The 18,308-nt window shown below is 54.5% G+C and overlaps 2 protein-coding genes across 5 annotated transcripts; both read right to left on the minus strand.

Annotated features, from left to right (window-relative positions):
- Positions 1-640: 640 nt before the first annotated feature.
- TEX52 (testis expressed 52) lies at positions 641-5,259 on the minus strand. Its single transcript, XM_082352877.1, has 2 exons — positions 4,614-5,259; positions 641-3,531 (listed from the first exon to the last, which is right to left on the minus strand). Exons 1-2 carry the CDS (start codon positions 4,683-4,685, stop codon positions 2,977-2,979), a joined length of 627 nt encoding a protein of 208 aa, XP_082209003.1. The 5' UTR covers positions 4,686-5,259; the 3' UTR covers positions 641-2,976.
- Positions 5,260-5,324: 65 nt separating this feature from the next.
- On the minus strand, positions 5,325-18,204 carry FOXM1 (forkhead box M1). 4 transcript variants are annotated; one of them, XM_082352855.1, is made up of 11 exons: positions 18,066-18,204; positions 17,722-17,798; positions 15,739-16,287; positions 14,991-15,142; positions 14,081-14,281; positions 12,937-13,065; positions 12,277-12,321; positions 11,661-11,730; positions 11,338-11,513; positions 7,903-7,986; positions 5,325-7,273 (listed from the first exon to the last, which is right to left on the minus strand). In XM_082352855.1, exons 3-11 carry the CDS (start codon positions 16,238-16,240, stop codon positions 6,275-6,277), a joined length of 2,358 nt encoding a protein of 785 aa, XP_082208981.1. In that variant the 5' UTR covers positions 16,241-16,287; positions 17,722-17,798; positions 18,066-18,204; the 3' UTR covers positions 5,325-6,274. The 4 variants fall into 4 exon arrangements, with proteins under 4 accessions (XP_082208981.1, XP_082208978.1, XP_082208979.1 ...); XM_082352852.1 differs by lacking the exon at positions 7,903-7,986; XM_082352853.1 differs by lacking the exons at positions 7,903-7,986; positions 17,722-17,798 and having other exon boundaries at positions 18,066-18,175.
- Positions 18,205-18,308: the final 104 nt, after the last annotated feature.

An 18,308-nucleotide genomic window follows, 5' to 3' on the forward strand; every position in this document is an offset into this window, starting at 1 on the left:
TGTGCAGAGGAGGAAGCTGAGAGCTTGAGGGGAAAAAGGACCCTCCCAAAGGGCACACGGCTGGTTAGTGGTTACGCCAGGGCTGGAACCCCGGTGGTGTTTGATTCCCAGGTGCTGACAGCTTGAGAAAAGTGGGCAAAGAAGGCAGTGGGCAGAGGCCCAGGGAAGCCCAGATGGGGAAGGTCACCGACATGGCATGTGACAGGGGCCAGGGGAGGTGAGGTGGGCCCTGCCTGCAGCTTCTCCCTCTCTGGCCACTCCCCGCTGCCCCTCCCCCCCAACTCTCCGCCCCAGCCGGCCAGCACCCTGCAGACCCATGTGCTTTACCTGCCTCCACTTGAGGCCACGTGTCTCTGCCCTACCCCCCACTGCGAAAGCTGAGGCACGAGGGGTCCGCAGCAGCACGGGCCCAGGCCCAAGATGGTGCTCTGGGGTGACGGCTCCCACCGTTACCTTGAGTCTCCACTTTGCTCCTGACCTATGCCCAATGGCCTGCGCCCTGTGTGTGCGTTTTGGCGTTAGGCTGGTGAAATCATGTTATCTGGTTGGTCAGTCTTCCATCCTTCGCACGTGTAGTCTGTAAGGGGATCATCCAGATTCTAGCTGTCCTCCAAGCCCTACCTTCTCTATAAACGCAGTCCAGGAGCCCTTCCCGCTCTGACCTGCTGCCCTGTGATGCTGGTGTCACGGCTCGCTCTTCTGCAGACCTGCGGTATTTGGTTCAACACTGGGAAGTCCACTTATTGCACAACAGAATTGAATATTGGCAAATCGTTCAATGTGCTTCGCGCTGGCTCAGCAGGTATCCTCGCAATTGCTGACTTTGGTTTACATCAGAGGTTCACAGGCTTGGCTGCATGTTAGAATCACCCTGGGGAGCTTTTTAGAAACACCGGTGCCCGGGTTCTCCCCCAGGCCAAGCAAGTTAGACTCTCCCGGGTGGGGCTCAAACCTCAACATTTTTCTAAAGTGGGCCGGTTGATTCTAACGCACTGTCAGACTGGAGGGAGGCGGGGTTTGCATGTAAATGTCCTACTTCCCCAAGAAGATCGTGAGCGTCTTGAAGCCTTGTCTGGTCCTCTTGCTCAGAATGTGCTGTCTCACTTTCCTAGACGGGGTTCATCTGAAGCCCCTCCAGAGCTGCTCCGCAGGGGCCGCAAGACTGGGCGGGCCTCCCCTCTCACTCTCTCTTGCTGCCACCTGGTGAACTTCACATGCCCTTCAAGGTCCAGCTCCCATGCCACCTCCTCCTTTATTCCCGCTCCAGGGCCGGGCTACAGCAGCAAGCCAGCGAAACCAGGACCCTTCTCACACAGAGATGACTTATTGAGCCCCTTCTCCCTGCCAGACACCATACCCCGAAAGGTACCAGGTGCATCTCCAATACACACCTGGGGCAAGTGAAGCTCAAGGAATTTAAGAATGTTGAAGTTGTGTCGCAAGTTTGTGATGGTAGATTCCAGCCTAGTTCTGTTCGACTCCCAGGGCCTGGCTGCTTCTGCCACCCTACACACATATTTCCTGTGCACCGAGCACCATGCCGAGCTTTCTGTGGGTGATACTGTATTTCTCTCCTGCTACCTTTATAGAACATTACGTTGGCTGTGAACTTGTCTGATTCTTGGGTCAGACAGGAGGGGAGGTGGAGCGTGGTGGTTAAGAATGAAGCCCTGGAGCTGTGCTCCCTGGGTTCAAATCCCAGCTCTGCCCTTACTAGCTGTGCAAACTTGGGCAAGATACTTGACCTCTCTGTGTTTCAGATGCCCCATCTGTAAAAGGGGGTTGATAATAGTAGTTTCTATTCAGGGAGTAGTGGGAGGAGTAAGGAATATAGTAAAGTGATTAGAACCATTTGGCTGTGAGGTGTTTGAGCAGCAATCTGAGTCTTCCCCACGTCCGTGTGTCCAGAATTAGTACGGAGTAGCCGTCAGTGGTCAGCGTTGCGAGACATCAGAGAGAAGTCAAGGTCCTAGTAATCGTCTCTCAAAATCACCAACTGTTGGCTTTTTCTTTTAAAGATTAAACACCTCCGCAGCCTCCCGCTCCAGTCCCTTGGGGCTTCTGTCAATGGGATTGGAGTTTGAGACACGCTTTGTATCCCTCTCCCTCTTTCCTGCCACCCGTGCCCAGAGCCTAGAGGGCAGTGGAGTGGAGACGCCCCCGGGCATGCCCGCGATGGGCAGGCAGGGAGAGTCCCTCCACACCCCTGCCTCTGCTCACACCAGCCACCCCTCCTCTCGACGCTTCCGAAGCCTTCCTCCCCTCCCAGCCTCTACCCTCTGGCTGGCCTCACGAAGCCTTCCTGGGGCGGTGCTCCAGACGACACCCACCCCTCCCTCTTCTGAATGTCTGTAATAACGTCTGTGTTTGGTACGGTGATTTTATGTATCCATTCACCCACTTTATCTTCACGCAGTGAGGTGGGCACGGCATTTACCACTCCCCACCTCCCCGCCCAACTTTCAGCATCCGTGGAACTGAGTCTGCAAGAACTCAGCAATTTGCCAAAGTGACACAGTCTGGAGTTTAATCCAAGCTTCTGCCTCGGGCTCTCGGCTCTTTCTATTAATAACTGACGTCCTCACAACACCTGTTGTCTGTCTCACGCTTTGGGCACTTGGCACGCGTGGGCTGGTGTTGAGAGCTGTCTTTCCATGTGCGTGTGTGTCGATACCTGCCTTTCAGAAGCTCCTTGAGGGCAGGGACTGAATGACATTTCTCTGTATCCCTGGGGCCTGGCAGGCATCAAGTATCAATACACAGCTGTCTCCCCTACATTTTCGTTAAGTAATCAAGCCCCTCCCCTGGCTGTCATTCCCTGGCCTCCACCCGGTCCCTCCAGCTACGTTTGGACAGAGTTGAGTTTTCAGGTGACCAGAGGAGGGACGGTAAGACGTCAGAAAGAGGAATCGGAAAGAGGGAGGGGTCCCCTGGACACAGGTGGGTTGGGTGGGCTCCCCGAGGAGGCAGCTCCTCTTACTTCTTGAAGTTCTTCGGGGGCAGGACGTTGCCGTTGGCATTGAGCAGGGGTGCCCTGACTTCACTCCTCAGCTTGAGCTTCCCCACCTCTCTCAGTTCCTTCACTGTCCTGAGAATCACCTGGTGCCTCCTATTTGCGTCCAGAAAGAGAGGAGTACAGGAGATGAAGGTCAGAAAGCTGTTTTGACCCATCCAGGATGGAGGGGGCACGGGGGGCTCTGCCAGGGGGCGGCGGTGGGCCCTGGAATCCGTCAACCAGCGCCAGACGTTGCTGTCATAGGGCCTGTCAGGCCTGGAGGGGAAGGCGGCCGGCAGATGTCCCACATGCAGCCACGTGTGGAAGCCCCAGGTGTGCTGGGCCGCATCCTTCCCAGGGCAGGCCAGTCGATGACGCACCTTGGCCTTCACTTCCGTGCAGGGTGGCAGCTTCAGGGCCAGCTGGTGGTAGGCTTGCCGGGTGAAGCCGGGCAGCTCCGAGGACTCCCTGGGGAGGAAGAACTCGCGTTGAGCCCACGTGCGGGGCGTTGGGAGGGTCTCGTGGGCGTGGACCATCTAGGGAGAGACAAGGGAGCCTGGGAGCGCTCTGCCTCTCCTCTGCTGGAGAGGACAAGCTGCCAGCGGCCTCCAGACCCGGATTCTCGTCAGGACCGGGTGGCCGGGGTGCGGGGTGCAGGGGGCGGGGGACGTTTTCTCGGTTCCTGCCCAGAGCGCGTGGCCGCTTGGTATGATTTGCATGCATCCTCATAGACTGTGCATCTATCAGGTTTTGTTTTCCCAGCCTCTTTCCTCAACTGACATTTTCCCTCTCGTCACTCTGCCTTCACCCATCCTCCCCATCCTGGTGCTCTTCTCCAGGCACATTGGGCTGAGGTAGTGTGAGGGAAAACGCCCCTTCCAAGCAGAGTGTAGAAGGGAAACCATTCTCCAGGGAACGGGGCCAGTGCTTTTCTGCCCAGGCTCCTCCCGTCCCCCGCTTCTCTGTCGTTGGTGCGTTTCCCTCAGGTCTCATTAAGATACAATCACATGTAGGAAGCATCCAGATGTGGGTTCCTTTCCTTTCTGGCGCCCCGCCACCCCCCCTGAAATAAACGGTGGCAGATGATATATACTTGACACTTTGCGAAATACTTACCCTCATCTCATTGAACCCTCACACCTTGCGAGTAAGTGTTCTTGTTGCATCTCAGAGATGCAAGAAGCAAGGCACGTGAGGGTGAATAACTTGCCCACGGCACAGAGTGAGGGCAGCAAAGCTGGCACTCAGGCTGTGCCACTCAGGACACTAGGCTCCTCCAAAATGCCTCTGCTTCCCACCTGCCCCTAGGACTTTTCTGATCCCCAAAACTCACCTGTTCCTTGGGCCCAGTCCCCTAAGTCGTGTCTACACGCACACCCCAGGGGTGGGTCTGGATGTCATAACCAGACATTTCCTCTCCTCTGCCCTGAGCCCCGTGTTCACAGGGTCATAGGACAAGGGTTCACGCGCCTGGAGCTCTGCTGCCCGGGAGAAAGCATGGCCCAGCCTGGGGCGGGCAGGGGGCGGGCAGGGGGCGGGCAGGGGGTGGGGCTGGGGGCGGCCCCTCAGCCAGTGTGGTACAGAAAGGTAGCTGCGGGGATGCGGCCCCGCCCCCTACCTTCAGGAGAGGTTCTCTGACGCGGGATGGGTCACTCTGCCCTCTGGGTGATCTCTGCAGGTCGCTGGCCATTCCTCTGGGCCTCCCTGCGGGAGCGGCAGCTTTGCAGGGACGACCTTCTTGGCAGCGTTGTTTGCTGCTGGAGTTGCTGTGGTGATGCTTCCTGGGTGGAGACACAGGCCCTTGCCTCTCCCTGGGAGGGCTCACCAGTCCCTCGGACCCTGGCTGCCTTTCAGGTGAGGCAGGTGGGGAATAGGGCTCATAACAGGAGCTGCTTCGAGGTGGGGGCAGAAAAGCAGGGCCAGCTGGCTCCCAGGCCTCGGGTTGGGGATGGAGGTGGTCATGAGGCGCCTGTAACTGGGCCCATCCTTCCCTAATGTTGGTGGGCGGGTGCCCCTGGGTAGGCCTTTCTTCAGGGAGCCCTGGAAGGCCTAAGTGACCCAGCAGGTTCAGAGGTCCCCCAAAAGAGGCTGACTGTGCAGGCCCGGCACTGGGAAAACCGCCGATTGACTGCTGAGTTGGGAGGACGGACGTGCCAGGGCCAGGGAGGGAGGCGACCGGGCCACAGCCCTTTGCACTCTCCTTCCAGGGCTCCGTGTTGGCTTCAAGCCTTGCATCTTCCCTGTCACAACCATTTTCATCGTCACCCACTTTCCTTCCCAACCCCCCTCACGCCGTAGGGACCAGACACCAGCACGCCACAGACCAGCATGTGCCCCTGGGCTTTATTGAGTAGGTAGTTACAGTAGTGTTTTGGAGCTGGGGGCTGTGCACACGGCCAGCTGGGGCCCAGGGCGGCTCTCTGCAAAGCTGTGGTGCCAGCTCAGACAGGCAGGCAGACAGGCCAGCCGGCCTCCGCCTCCTAACTCGTCTCTCTGGCATGATTAGGGACCTTATCAGAGAAACGTCTCTCGGGCACATCTGGGAACCCACTCTGCTCCAGGTGCCTCCATGCCCCCGCCCCACTCTTGACCCATAATAAGAGACCCTTTCCCCAGGATTTCTTCTCGCAGGAAAGCTGACTTGGAAGCGTGGGCAGGTGGGAGGCAGGGGCAGTAGGAGGGATCCCGGCAGGCAGACTCGCGTATCGGGGCGCCCACAGTGAGGAACCCTCGAGGGAGGGGCCTGGAGGAGCCGAGCACTGCAGCCCTCCCTACCGCAGGAACCAAAAGCAAGTAACAGAAGCAAACTGAACCTCCTCGTTATCCTAGCCCCCTTCTGGCGGCCTCTACATAATGATCTAAGGAGATAGGTTTACATTTATAATTAGAGGATAATTAGGAACATATACACCATTTACAAGGGCCACCCTGCCCGGAGCAGGGAAGGTGGTGGGTGGCTGGGCACAGACGCAAACAGTCGGGGGGGGGCTCCTCATGTCTTTTCACCCTTGTGTTTGCTGTTCCCACCCTCAGCTCCTAGTAGGGAGGGAGGAATCAGATGCTCTTGGGGAGTGGGTGGCACGGAGACTGGTCACCAGGACCTCGCGGCTTGCAGAAGGCCCAGTGGCGGCTCTGGCGTGACGCCTGCCTTGGCGTCACCAGGCCAGGCGGGGCTGGAGGAGCAGACGGCCCCCGCCTGCTGTCCCGGCACAGAGGGCTCGGAAGGCCAGCCCCACGAGCGCCCGGAGAGCCGCCGGCTTGAGCGGTGCGGGTCCGTCTCTACCGCAGCTCGGGAATGAACTGAGCCCAGCTGGCGTCATCGGAGCCCAGCAGGTCCTCCTCCAGGCCGGGGAAGCTGATGTCCAGCAGTATCTTGCTGAGGCTGTCGTTCATCGTGTCCAGGACCAAGCCTTCCGTCAGAGAACGGCTGGCCACCTGCGGCTCGGAGGAGCCTGGCTTGGGGACCTCCGTATCTGAGGGGGGACAGCCACTGAAGGGGTCAGCGGTGATGTCAAAGGGCTCGGAATTGAGGAGCTCTCGGGGGGAGTCAAAGAGGGGAACGCTTTTCAGCGGGGTGGTGCTGAGATCTGCCAGCTCCAGCGAGTCCGGCAGGGGCCCAAAGGCACCCTGGGGGGTTCGTACGGGGCTGAAATCGAGCCCCCCCACTTTGGCCGGGGGCGTGAGCCTCCAGGGTTCGGGGGTCACGGGGAGGGCAGATTTGCTCGGGGTGGAGGAGATGGGCAGCATCTCCTTAATGGGTGTCTTGAAAGGCCCGCCCTCCTCCTGGGAGGAGCCAAGCTGGGAGGCAGGCCGCGAGGACCCTGCTGTGGCCTGTTGGGACGCCCCGGGGCCCTCGGAGAAGAGCAGCTCCGGCTCGTCCAGACAGGGGGGCAGGAGGTGCTGTTTCCTTCGAGACCGGCTCATCTCCCTCCTCTCCCTGCGTTTGATGACAAGCAGGTCAGAGACGCAGCGGGCTGGGGACCTGGGCCCGCTGTAGGACTTCTTGGGCCTGGGGATGGGGGAGCGGGACGAATCCTCCCAGGCGGGGGACGATTCCTCCTTGACAGATGGGCAGGGCGAGGGCCACTCTTCCAGTGGCGGGCTCTCGACTTTGATGGGTCTCCCTAAGTGTGGCGTTTCCTCCCCAGGCTGTACTTCTTCCTCCTTGATGGACTGGGCTGGAAGCAGAGAAGACAGCCCTTCTCCAAGGAGGAGCTTCTCCGCTTTCACTGGTCCTGCCGTGGGCAGAGGGGCGACTCCCTCGTCCGCGAGCAGCACCTGGAAGGGAAGCAGGTTAAGGTGAAAGCCAGGTCTGGAGATTCAACCAGGCAGCAGGTGGGACACAAGTTCATGACTAAGACAAGTGACATACTGGTACTGATCCTCTTTTGTCTTTTTAAAGTCTTAAAGACTATTAAATATGAGACTATATGATGAAGGTGGTAGTTCAATTCTGGGGGTAAAGGACAGAGCGTTTCCTGGGCTTCCCTGGTGGCGCAGTGGTTAAGAATCCGCCTGCCAGTGCAGGGGACACGGGTTCGAGCCCTGGTCTGGGAAGATCCCACATACCACGGAGCAACTAAGCTCGTGAGCCACAACTACTGAAGCCCGTGTGCTTAGAGCCTGTGCTCCGCAACAAGAGAAGCCACCGCAATGAGAAGCCCGCACACCGCAACGAAGAGTAGCCCCCGCTCGCCGCAACTAGAGAAAGCCAGCGCACAGCAGCAAAGACCCAACACAGCCAAAAATAAATAAATTAAATTAATAATAATAAAATTAAAAAAAAAAAAAGAAAAAGAGCGTTTCCTATGGTGCTGGCATAATTTGTATCCATCTGAGAGAAAATAAAACTGGATGGTTGTTTCATACCATATACAAAGACTTAAACAGAAGAATTAAAACCATACAAATCCTGAAAGAGAATCTAGGAGACTACATGTACAATCTGAGGGGGTGGGTGAACTTCTTAACCAAGACTGGAAACCCAGAAGCTGTAAAAGAGAAGAGAGACATATTTGACTACATAAAAATGTAAAATCTTTCTGTGGCAAGGAGACCATAAACAAAGTTTAGAAGCAAACAACAGAAGTAAAAAAATATCTTAAAAGACAGGTTAATATTTTAATAACAAAGAAATCACAAATTATTAGCAAAACCCTGTAGGAAGATGGGCCAGGTCCATAAATAAGCGTCTCACAGTGAAAAATTCCCAGTGACCAAACGCAGGGAACAGGTGCTGACTTACCGATAAGCAAAGGAAGATAAAATGAAACAAGGAGCTGTCCTTCATACACCGCAGAGGGGCAAATATTAAAAAGACTGATAACACCCATGGCTGGCAAACATAGGTCTTGTTGGTGGATGTGTGAATTATCACAGATTTTTCTGGAAGCCAATCTTGCAATATTTAATAAACTTTAAAATAACTGTTCACTCAGCAATCTCATGTCTGGTTCTCTATCCCACAGAAATAAAAACACTAGTAAGAAAGATACTTGCAAAGATATTTATTGCAATGTTTGCCATAGGGCAAAAAAAACTAGAAACATAATGTGCTCATGAAAGCGGAATGGTTGGAAAACATACGGCAGAGCCGCACCATGGAATATTATGTAGCCATTAAAAAACAATGCAGGGCTTACCTGGTGGTGCAGTGGTTAAGAATCCGCCTGACAATGCAGGGGACACGGGTTTGAGCCCTGGTCCGGGAAGATCCCACATGCCACGGAACAACTAAGCCCGTGCGCCACAAATACTGAGCCTGTGCTCTAGAGCCCACGAGCCACAACTACCGAGCCCGTGTGCTACAACTACTGAAGCCCGCGCGCCTAGAGCCTGTGCTCCGCAACAAGAGAAGCCACCACTATGAGAAGCCCGCGCACTGCAACAAAGAGTAGCCCCCGCTCGCCACAACTAGAGAAAGTCCGTGTGCAGCAACAAAGACCCAATGCAGCCAAAAATAAATAAATAAAATAAATAAATTTTAAAAAAGCAAACAAACAATGCATTAGGGAGTTTCCAGGCAGTCCAGTGGTTGAGACTCCGCGCTTCCACTGCAGGGGGTGTGGGTTCGATCCCTGGTCAGGGAACTAAGATCCCACATGCCGCCTGCCACGGCCAAAAAATAAAGTTAAAAAACAAAAAAAAAAACCCTCAAAAAAGTAAAAAACAAAAAACAATGAATAAAGTGATGCCAAGTGACTTGGGAGAATTTCCCTGGGGCAGAAAGTGTGTGTAGGGCTTCCCTGGTGGCATAGTGGTTAAGAATCCGCCTGTAGGACTTCCCTGGTGGCGCAGGGGTTAAGAATCCGCCTGCCAATGCAGGGGACATGGGTTCGAGCCCTGGTCCGGGAAGGTCCCACATGCTGCGGAGCAACTAAGCCCGTGCGCCACAACTACTGAGCCTGCGCTCTAGAGACCGCGAGCCACAACTGATGAGCCCACGTGCCACAACTACTGAAGCCTGCATGCCTAGAGCCCGTGCTCCGCAACAAGAGAAGCCACCGCAATGAGAAGCCCGCAAACCGCAACAAAGAGTAGCCCCCGCTCACAGCAACTAGAGAGAGACCGCGCGCAGCAGTGAAGACCCAACTCAGCCAAAAATAAATAAATTAAAAAAAAAAAAAAAAAAAAAAAAAAGAATCCGCCTGCCAATGCAGGGGACATGGGTTCGAGCCCTGGTCTGGGAAGATCCCACATGCCGCGGAACAACTAAGCCCGCGAGCCACAACTACTGAGCCCACGCGCCATGACTACTGAAGCCCGCGCGCCTAGAGCCCGTGCTCCGCAACAAGAGAAGCCACCGCAATGAGAAGCCCGCGCACTGCAACAAAGAGTAGCCCCCGCTCGCCGCAACTAGAGAAAGCCTGCACACAGCAGCAAAGACCCAACGCAGCCTAAAATAAAATAAATAAATTAAAAAAAAAAAAAAAGTGTGTAATACAATCCCATTTTCAATGCTGTGTGTGGTGTGTGCATGTATAACATGGCTATGGCGATCGGTGTATGCAGAGTATACTAAGAGCATGAACAAATGGGAGAAAGCATGCTAAATTGTCAACATGGCTTATCACGGGGAGCAGGGGAGACATGGGTGAAGGTGAGGCGAGGGGAAGCAAAAAGAAGAAAAGGAGATGAAAAAGACTGCATTGAAACAAAAACAGTGTACATGCTACAATCACATGAATGCATTTATGTAAAATTATCTATGCTGGTAAAAATAATTTTATGTATATTAAAATGATATTTTTTAAATTAAAATAACAAAAACAAAAACAGGGACTTCCCTGGCGGTCTAGTGGTTAAGGCTCCATGCTTCCACTGCAGGGGGCATGCGTCTGATCCCTGGTCCGGCAACTAAGATCCCGCATGCTGTGTGGTACGGCAAAAAAACCCCCAAAAACCAAAAAACCAAAAACAACAAAACAAAACAAAAACAAAAGCAAACCCAAGGCTCTTTACCTGGAGCCCCTGCTACTTCCATCTCAGAGAAAGGGGCACAGGGGCCCTTCCTGTACTTGCTGCAGGCCAGCCTCTGCTCACAGATCCTTCTCTACAAAATGGCAGGGTCTTAACTCACTGTCCTCACCCCTCGAGCTAGACCACTGATGCTCAACCAGCAGCAACTCCCCCCAGGGGACATCTGGCAACACCTGGACACATTTTAATTGTCACACCAGGCGGTGCTCCCGACATCTGGTGGGGAGAGACTAGGGACGCTGCTAACACCCTCCAGTGCACAGGGCAGCACCCCTCCAACCCCAACAGAGAATTATCCAGCCCTAAATGTCAGCTGTACAGAGTCTGAGAAGCCCAGAGCTAGACTGGCCCATCACTATACCGTTGTTACTGGGGGCCTCCAGGGTACGCCCATTACAAAGCCTTCTCCAGGGACCTCCCTGGCGGTCCAGTGGTTGAGACTTTGGGCTTCCAGTGTAGCGGGTGAGGGTTCGATCCCTGGTCGGGGAGCTAAGATCCCGCAGGCTGCGCGGTGCAGCCAAAAAAAAAAAAAAAAAAAAAAAAAAAAGGCCCTCTACACACCTGTTTGCTGCCCAAATCTACTTTGTAAAGCCTCCTTCCCTTGTGAACTCTTCCTGAACCGTCCCAGCCCATCTGTTATAATCACCCTTGTCTGAACTCTTATAAACTCATCAGGCACATGTGGGCCTTCCAACATCCCTTACATCATACAGCAGGTTCCTTTTTAGCTCTTATAATGCTGTTGCATTTTCCTAGGTATCGGTGCCTTGTCTACCAACTAGACGTATAAGCTTCTCAAGGGACACGTGGCAGAATCTGTAATTGACTGGAGTCTCTGCTCAGAGAGAACCCGAGGCACTGACCTTGGGGGCGATGCGGACTCGCTTGCTGTGGCGGGCGAGCTCCGAGCTCATGAGTGAGGCTGCCAGGGGCAACGGCACCTTGACCGAGGGCTGCAGCACCAGGGACTGGTTCACTGGGAACTGGATGGGCACCAGGTACGAGCTGACCCGCGGCAGCAGAGGCTTCATCTTCCGCCCTGGGAGGGACCGGGAGGGGTCAGGAGCAGGGTCCAGGGACAGGCCCCTTCCAGGCTATGGGATCTTTGCTCTCCTCCCCTGGGCTGGGACCCCCGAGTCTGCTCCCTACAGGTGCGCCCCCCGGAAACAGGCTCCCCCATACTAACGTGCGCCCAGGGGGAGTTCGGTTTTGATGGCCACGTTCCGGCGGAGCTCAGGGTTGGGTCGTTTCTGCTGCTGTTTGGGGCAGAGAGGGAGAGAAAGAGACCGGGTCAGAGACGCAGGGGGACAAGGCAGGCGACCCCACCAGCTGCTCCAGTACCGGGCATGGAGCGAACCGACCGCCTGGCCCTGGGCAGGTGGTGGCACAGACACACGGCAGCGGGCGGTCCTACCACCTCATCCACGTGTCCTCACCCCCGGGATGCAAAGCATGGAGCTCTATGAGGGGCAGAGAAAAGCCAGGTAGAGAAGTGAGAGCAAAGACGGCCGCCCTCCAGGCCCGTGCCATGCACCGTGGTCACCATCTTGCAGGGAGACTATGGCGGGTCCTCCTGCCACGCGCCGCTCTGCTTGGGGCACCGTGATGAGCCCACGGGAGCGGGAGGAGGTGGCGATCACGTGTCCTGAACACCCAGAAGCTCAGGTGCTCTGCGTTCAGGGCTGGCAGGCACCCAGCCACAGGCTCCCTTTCCTGCTAATGTCTTGTCCCTGTCACCGAAGCCATGCTGAGCGTGGAAGGGAAATAAGGCCGAGCCCCGAGCGGGAGGGAAAGAATCTTACTGATTCCAAGTGCTCGGGCGATTGTGGAGACCCTGGGTCCAGTGGCTGGTGGTGGTCAGGCATCGTGGGAGAGAAACGAGACGAAGTTACCACCGGTGCAGTCAAGCTGACCAGACTGGGCAAACCTATTCCTGATGGACGCCGAGGGGCACCCTCAACAACGGTCCCTCCCAGGAGAACGAGGGCAGCTAGTGGCACCCTTATGGGCACTCTGAAACTCCAAAGCAATCGCTTCTGACAAGAGATTCTGGAGGCTTCGTTTCTGCTCTCCGGCCTAAAGAAAGGCTTTTTAAAAACCAGGTTTCCCAGACTTTCTCTGTAAGAATCACCTGAGATTCTTGCTAAAAACACATATTCCTGGGCCCAACCCAGGCCTTCTGAGTCAGAAGCCCCAAGAGAGGGGCCAAGGAGGCTGTATTTTAACAAGTGTTCCAGGCAGTTCTTATCACAGGGCAACACTGCCCAGGAGGTCCCGTTTTGGGATCAGAGAGTCCTCTCTGTGGCCTGGTCTAGCAGAGAAGTGTGCCATCCCTTACGGGCTGGCTGGCCTTTAACTCTACCCTGATCGGATAAGCTCATCCCAAGAGGACTTCTTTCCTTTTGCGATGGATCTCATGACCTCCAACACTGGCCCTATTTGGACAAAACCAGGATGCTTACCTTAAAAACCTGGTCCAGTGTCAAGTAGCGATTGGCACTGGGGTGAATGGTCCAGAAGGAGACCTTGCCGTTGGCAGACGTCTCGCGGACAAACATGTCGTGGAGAGAGAGGTTGTGGCGGATGGAATTCTGAAAGTAGAGGATGCCACTCATCAGCTACTTTGGCTTTGGAAACACCACCGCCGATGTCCCCCAAGGAAATCAGGCCCAGGCTTTGTGTCCCTGTAACCTTGCCTATTGGCAGCTCCTGTGACACTCCGCATGGCAGAGCTGGCAACCTGAGCCATCAACCCGTCTGTCCAGTGGGGACAGAGACTGGGGCCATTCCTGAGGTGGTGATAAAGCAGAGACCTGGACAGCTGTCAGGGGCTGGGAAAGAGGAGTGAGGCTGTGGGTGATAACCAGTAGCCAGAGAGGCGAGTGAAGAAATTATGATGCCAGGGAGCTCCCTGGCGGCCTAGTGGTTAGGATTCTGGGCTTTCACTACTGTGGCCCGGGTTCAATCCCCGGTCGGGGAACTGAGATCCCGCAAGCCGCGTGGCATGGCCAAAACAACAAAAAAAAATTATGATGCTGGGGAATTCAGTTGAGGTGAGTGTGAGGTTAATTGTCCTGCTGTGGGGAAAACAATACAAAAGCCCCTTGGTCTGGGACAGAGCATCTGTCGGGGCACCTACACTGTGGCTCTGAGTCCCGTGTGAGCCATGGCTCCCAGGCATCTGTGTTCCCGTGAGCAGGAGGAAGAGAAGATCCCCGCCTTCTGGAGAAGAGATGTGACTTTATAGAAGGTGAATCTTTGGATCGTGAGGCTTACAGATTTTGTTTTTCATTAATATCTTTTCACAAAGCTACTTAGTCACTCCAGCTGCTGTTCAGCGCAGCACAGAAGTGGGCTCTGTGCTGCACTGAAGAGTCTCCGTCAACCCAGGGTAGCAACAGATGAAGTGGTTACAGGGCTGTTAGTGATGATTTCGTCTGGATTCGGCAGGATCAAGTCCCAATCCAAAAGATACGGTTGTTGAAGGTTCTAGCATCCTTGGCACTTAACTGCTCCCTCCGCACCAGACACAGACTACTGCCCTTCCGTGTAGACAAACTATCGGGCCGGACTGACCTTGACTGTGGCTGTTACGGGACACGGTACCTTCCAGCCTGGCTTGGCGATGTGCTTGAAATAGGGGAAGTGGTCCTCGATCCAAGTGTAGATGTCTTTCAGGGTCATGCGCTTCCTCTCCGTGCTGTTGATGGCGAATTGTATCATGGCCATGTAAGAGTAGGGTGGCCGCTCAGACACGGAGTCCGGCCAGGATGCCGATGCTCCCGGGGGCCCCTCAACCTGAGCGTTCTGAGAAGCCAAAGGGAAGGAGAAAAGGCAATGACACGGAGAGTTCACAAGACGTCCCCGCCCCACCCCACCCCACCCCAAAGAACATCCCCTAGAGAAACATTTTATCCCATAGAATTGTACTGGAAACAAATCATCTAAGACCACTATTCCACAGAATAAAATTTTAGGGTTAGGAAGAATCTTAGAGGTGATCTAATCCAGTCTCCAAACATAGAACCACTTCTCTGTCATCGGTCATTTTTTTGAAGATATTGCCCAATAATAATTAGAAGTCCAGTCTTTGTCAGTTGAAACCTCTCAGGAAAGTCTGGGTACATATTATTACTCTTAAAGCATCAACTGTATGTTAAAACTACACCCATTTTTCAGACCTGAGCGTCGAGGGACCTAGGTCTTAGTCTGATTCCTACTCCTGATGTGATGTGAATAAACCCATCTCCTTTCAATGGCACAGTACTAAACCCAGTGCTGATGGGGTACAGAGTGAGCCAGAGGAGTCTGCCCTCAAGGAAATTTCACAGATAGGGGCGAGGGAGGTGGGAGGGAAGATCCCAGGTAGAAAGGGAGCTCCAAATTATATAGAATCACACTAAGTGAGTGCTAATACCAGAACTTGGAAATTCTACTCCACAGGCCACTTGATTTCCCTTCTTAGAAATTCCCTGCTCCGGCTCTGACTGCCCTAGTGAGTGACGGGACAGTTCACCTTAGCCTGACTCTGCTCCAAGTGACGATTCTCCTTTTCCTCCACCTCTTGCTTGATGCTGCAGGAGCCCAGCCCATCGGAGGTCATCTTTCCAAGCCACTGGATGTTGGTCAAGCTGTTGTCTAGCGTGCAGCCGGCTGCCTCGCCGCCAGCTACAGGGGAAACAACCCAAGACGCCGCTTAGCTGCCTGATCCCGAGCCCCGCAGGCCCAGTGAAGTTGGCAGTTAGGGATCACCTCTGCCCTGAGGGACAGGGAGCACTTGCTGACTCTGCGGTGGCCTCTCTGGTACTCTGCCCCATTAGGATTTCGGGAGAAATCCAGGAGCACAGTTCAAGTTGCATTTCAGTCTGAGCCACACTGAGCCTCAGAGATCAGTCAAGGCAACCTAACAAAAGCATGATTGAGCATCTCAACAAAGAAAGTCACTTTTCCTCCTCATGCTTTCTCCTTCATTAAGATGGAGAAAGATTCCTATTTCCTTATGTGGTCAATGCAGAGGATAACTAGAAACGATAAACAAATCCTTTTCCAATGTAAAGAAGGGAGTAGAAATGCTAAGTTACATTGCAACCCCTTTGACAGTGCCCAAAGGATCCGGGTCAAGGTTTTAGGATGAAGAAAGGCAAGGCTTTCTCCCGGTTCGGGCAGACGCCTGTGTGTCCTAAGCATCAGTGTGGCGGACTGCAGTCCTCACCACCAGAGAGGGAAGGCTGGCTCCTCACCCCTTTGCCTTACAGACCACATACCACAGTTCTCCCATCTCTGCCCGGGAAGGGCTCCAGGTGGTCTAGGAAGATTCACGTCCTTGGCTGCAGACTTTGGTCCCAGGGTCTCGGTGATCACTTCTGTCCTCTTGGGATCACTGCTGGTTTGGGCTTGAGGCTGGGGTCCTGGAGGGCGAGCGGGGGCTCCCCCGCAGCTGATGAGGATGAATTTATTGGGCCCACTGCTGCCACTCTCCTTTCCTTTGGCAGTCAGTGCTGTGATGATGCTCTGGATATTGGCATTCTTGGGGACGGCCACCACTTGGGTGTTGGGCATGGTCGGGTGGTTAACGATCTTGATCCCGGCTGGAAACTTGCAGGGGTTGGACTCTGCCACCTCCTTGGAGGCCTGCGGTTGAGCAGGCTCTTGTTGGGCAGGGGGCCTCTTAGGCTCCTCTTCTGATGTGTCACCTGGGGCATTCTGAACAGGAAGGGGCAGCCTCCGTCTTTTGAGAATCAATGGCCGACGGGGGCTGGTTTTCATTATGAATCTGTGCTTTCACTCTCCATTGAGAATGACCAGCATGGACCCTGGAAAGCGCAAGGGGCAGCAGGAGGTCAGAGGCTTATCAGGCTGAGAAGGAGGTTCTGTTAGGGAGGGGTCTTCCTCATCACATGACCAGGAGCATGAGCCCACAGGCCCAGGTGAATACTCCTTGGGGCTTTGTAAAGACCACAGACAATAAGGAGATGAGTTCTACTGACAAAAGTTAAAACTGAAGCAAACAGAAGAAATTCAAAGGGGGAAAGTGGGATTAGGTTGGCTGTAGGTCAACATAGTCAAAGCTCTAGGAGCTTAAGGATGTTTTGGGAATTCCCTGGCGATCCAGTGGTTAGGACTTGGTGCTTTCACTGCCGAGGGTGAGGGTTCAATCCCTGGTCAGGGAACTAAGATGCCACATGCCGCGTGGTGTGGCCAAAAAAGAATGTTTAGCTACAGAAATAAATAGGGAAGCTACAAAAATGTGGAAATGTCTCTTATTTCCTACTGTAACACAGATCACTTGCAGTGACTGTTGGGACGGGAACGCTGGAATACGACAGCCTGACAAGACTCTGATCCCATAATCCATTCTAGCGTAGACCACATGTTTTTTATATCATTTTACTTCATAAATTAAAGGATCTGAGCCCACAGGATCAGAGGAAAAAGGCGGATTGTACCATTATTGTCACACCACTGAAGAAATCATCTTCCAGCTCACAAGACCTCAGATAAGAGGGAAACTGCTCTACTCAAGGCCCAGGGTAACGCTAAGGGGTGACATCATTTCACGGGCTATTATCCTTGCCTTTCTTAAAAATACATTTTTCTTTTACAATTTGCCAACTATTTATATAGTGACATTTTAGTACTTGCATGTGCTTATTCATATTTTGACTTTCTAAGCATGTTACTGTATCGCTTAATTTCTCTTCCAGAACCAAGACTGTTATCCCTGTCTCCTGACTAACAAACTGTGCTATCTTCAGTGTGCTAAGGTGGTTTTGTAGTGTTAAGGAAAACTGTTTTATCTTTTTAAAATTGTGTTTTTTGATTTTAACAGATCTGTGGAATACTCTACCATTGTGTGAAGTTGTGAAATTCTACTGCGAGGTACTCTGAGGGACAGAGGAATGGGCTGTCCCTTTTTTAGGATATCTGCCATCTCCCTAAAATTGATTGTCACACTCGTCTGACATTTGCCATTTGCTTAGAATCCACAGACCCTCTCCACTCTGCCTCCTTTTCCTGTATATCTAGGTTTCCTCTACCTTCAAATCTCAGTTTTACTTCCACCTCCTATCTCTTCCGGCCTCCCTCCCTCCACCCATCAATCAGTAGATACTAGTATTCGCTCCCCACCCGCAAAAGATATCTTCCTGGTCTAAAGCTCAATTTTCCCTTCTACTCTGACCAGCCTCTTGCTACCACTGCCAACACCCTCTAGCCCGGAGACTTCCGGAGCGGCTCCCGGGACTCACCCACATCCAGACCAGGGCTAGGCTGCGGGGGTCTCCGGAACCCGGGGGAGGGTCCTGGGAAAGGGCGGAGTGGAGGCCTAGAGGTGAGAGCAACGGGGTTCAGGGGAGTGTGCAAGCAGGTCGGCCTCGGCTCCCAGCGCAGTAAGCTCAGAGGGACCCCAACCGCCGTCTGCCGGAGCAAGCGGGCCGCCCCTCCTCCCGGGGGAAGGCCGGGGGCGCTCAGCGGGAGAGATGAGGAGGGCCGGGAGGCTGGATGCAGCAGCGCCGCGCACCGTCGCCAGCCCCGTCCGGAGCCAGCCCTCCGCGTCCTCCCGGCCCCGGCCTCTCGCACGCCGCCCACTCACCTCGCTTGCACCGCCGGACGCGCCGGCTCCGGGAGGCTCCGCGCTGCTCCCACCTGCGGGCCGGGCCGCGACCCCGGCTGCGGGGCGGGGAATCCCGGGATCCCGGGAAGGGTGGGGGGGGGTGGTCCCGGGCCGGGGCCGGGGGTGGGGTCCCGCTCTGAGGCTTTCAGTTTGTTCCGCTGTTTGAAATTGGCGCCGGCGGAGCGTTGCGGTCACGTGACGGGCGTAGCCAATCAGCGCCGG

This window comes from Balaenoptera borealis, assembly GCF_965194805.1.
Source record: "Balaenoptera borealis genome assembly, chromosome: 13".
In the NCBI taxonomy this organism is placed as follows: Eukaryota; Metazoa; Chordata; class Mammalia; order Artiodactyla; family Balaenopteridae; genus Balaenoptera; species Balaenoptera borealis.